The sequence below is a fragment of the Mesitornis unicolor genome, unplaced genomic scaffold (genome assembly GCF_000695765.1).
Source record: "Mesitornis unicolor isolate BGI_N332 unplaced genomic scaffold, ASM69576v1 scaffold37670, whole genome shotgun sequence".
Taxonomy (NCBI): Eukaryota; Metazoa; Chordata; class Aves; order Mesitornithiformes; family Mesitornithidae; genus Mesitornis; species Mesitornis unicolor.
In genome coordinates, this window is record NW_010160944.1 from 1,441 (window position 1) to 1,783 (window position 343).

Here is a 343-nt window from a genome sequence, read left to right on the forward strand (position 1 = left end):
TCTGGGCCAGGAGGTTCTTCAGGGTGGTGTAGAGCTGGTCCGGGTCCTTCAGTTCCTTTCTGCAGCACAAAACCAGTGTCGTCAGCCCAGGGTGGGCAATGTCCCCCCATCCCAGCACCCCCATCTCCCCATCCCAGAGCCCCCACCACCTCCCCATCCCAGAGGCGGGAGCAAGGGGTAGCCCAAGCTGAGCCCCCGCTGCTGCAGGACACCCCAGCACTCACCCCTTCTCCTTCCCCAGGGGCTTCCATCCTGTTTCTCCTGGAAGACAAGCATCAGCGTCACCACATCTGCCCCGTGGGTGAGGGAGGATGGAAACCCCATGCCAGACAGTGCCCCCCCC

General features: G+C 63.8%; 1 protein-coding gene across 1 annotated transcript in view; it reads right to left on the reverse strand.

Annotated features, from left to right (window-relative positions):
• Positions 1 to 343, reverse strand: part of KAT2A (K(lysine) acetyltransferase 2A) — a gene marked incomplete at its 5' end in the record, with an annotated part of 4,517 nt that overhangs the window by 662 nt on the left and 3,512 nt on the right. Inside the window, 2 exons of the mRNA XM_010191501.1 lie at positions 1 to 59; positions 225 to 261. Coding sequence (XP_010189803.1) covers positions 1 to 59; positions 225 to 261 — 96 coding nt within the window. The remainder of the gene's footprint in view (positions 60 to 224; positions 262 to 343) is intronic.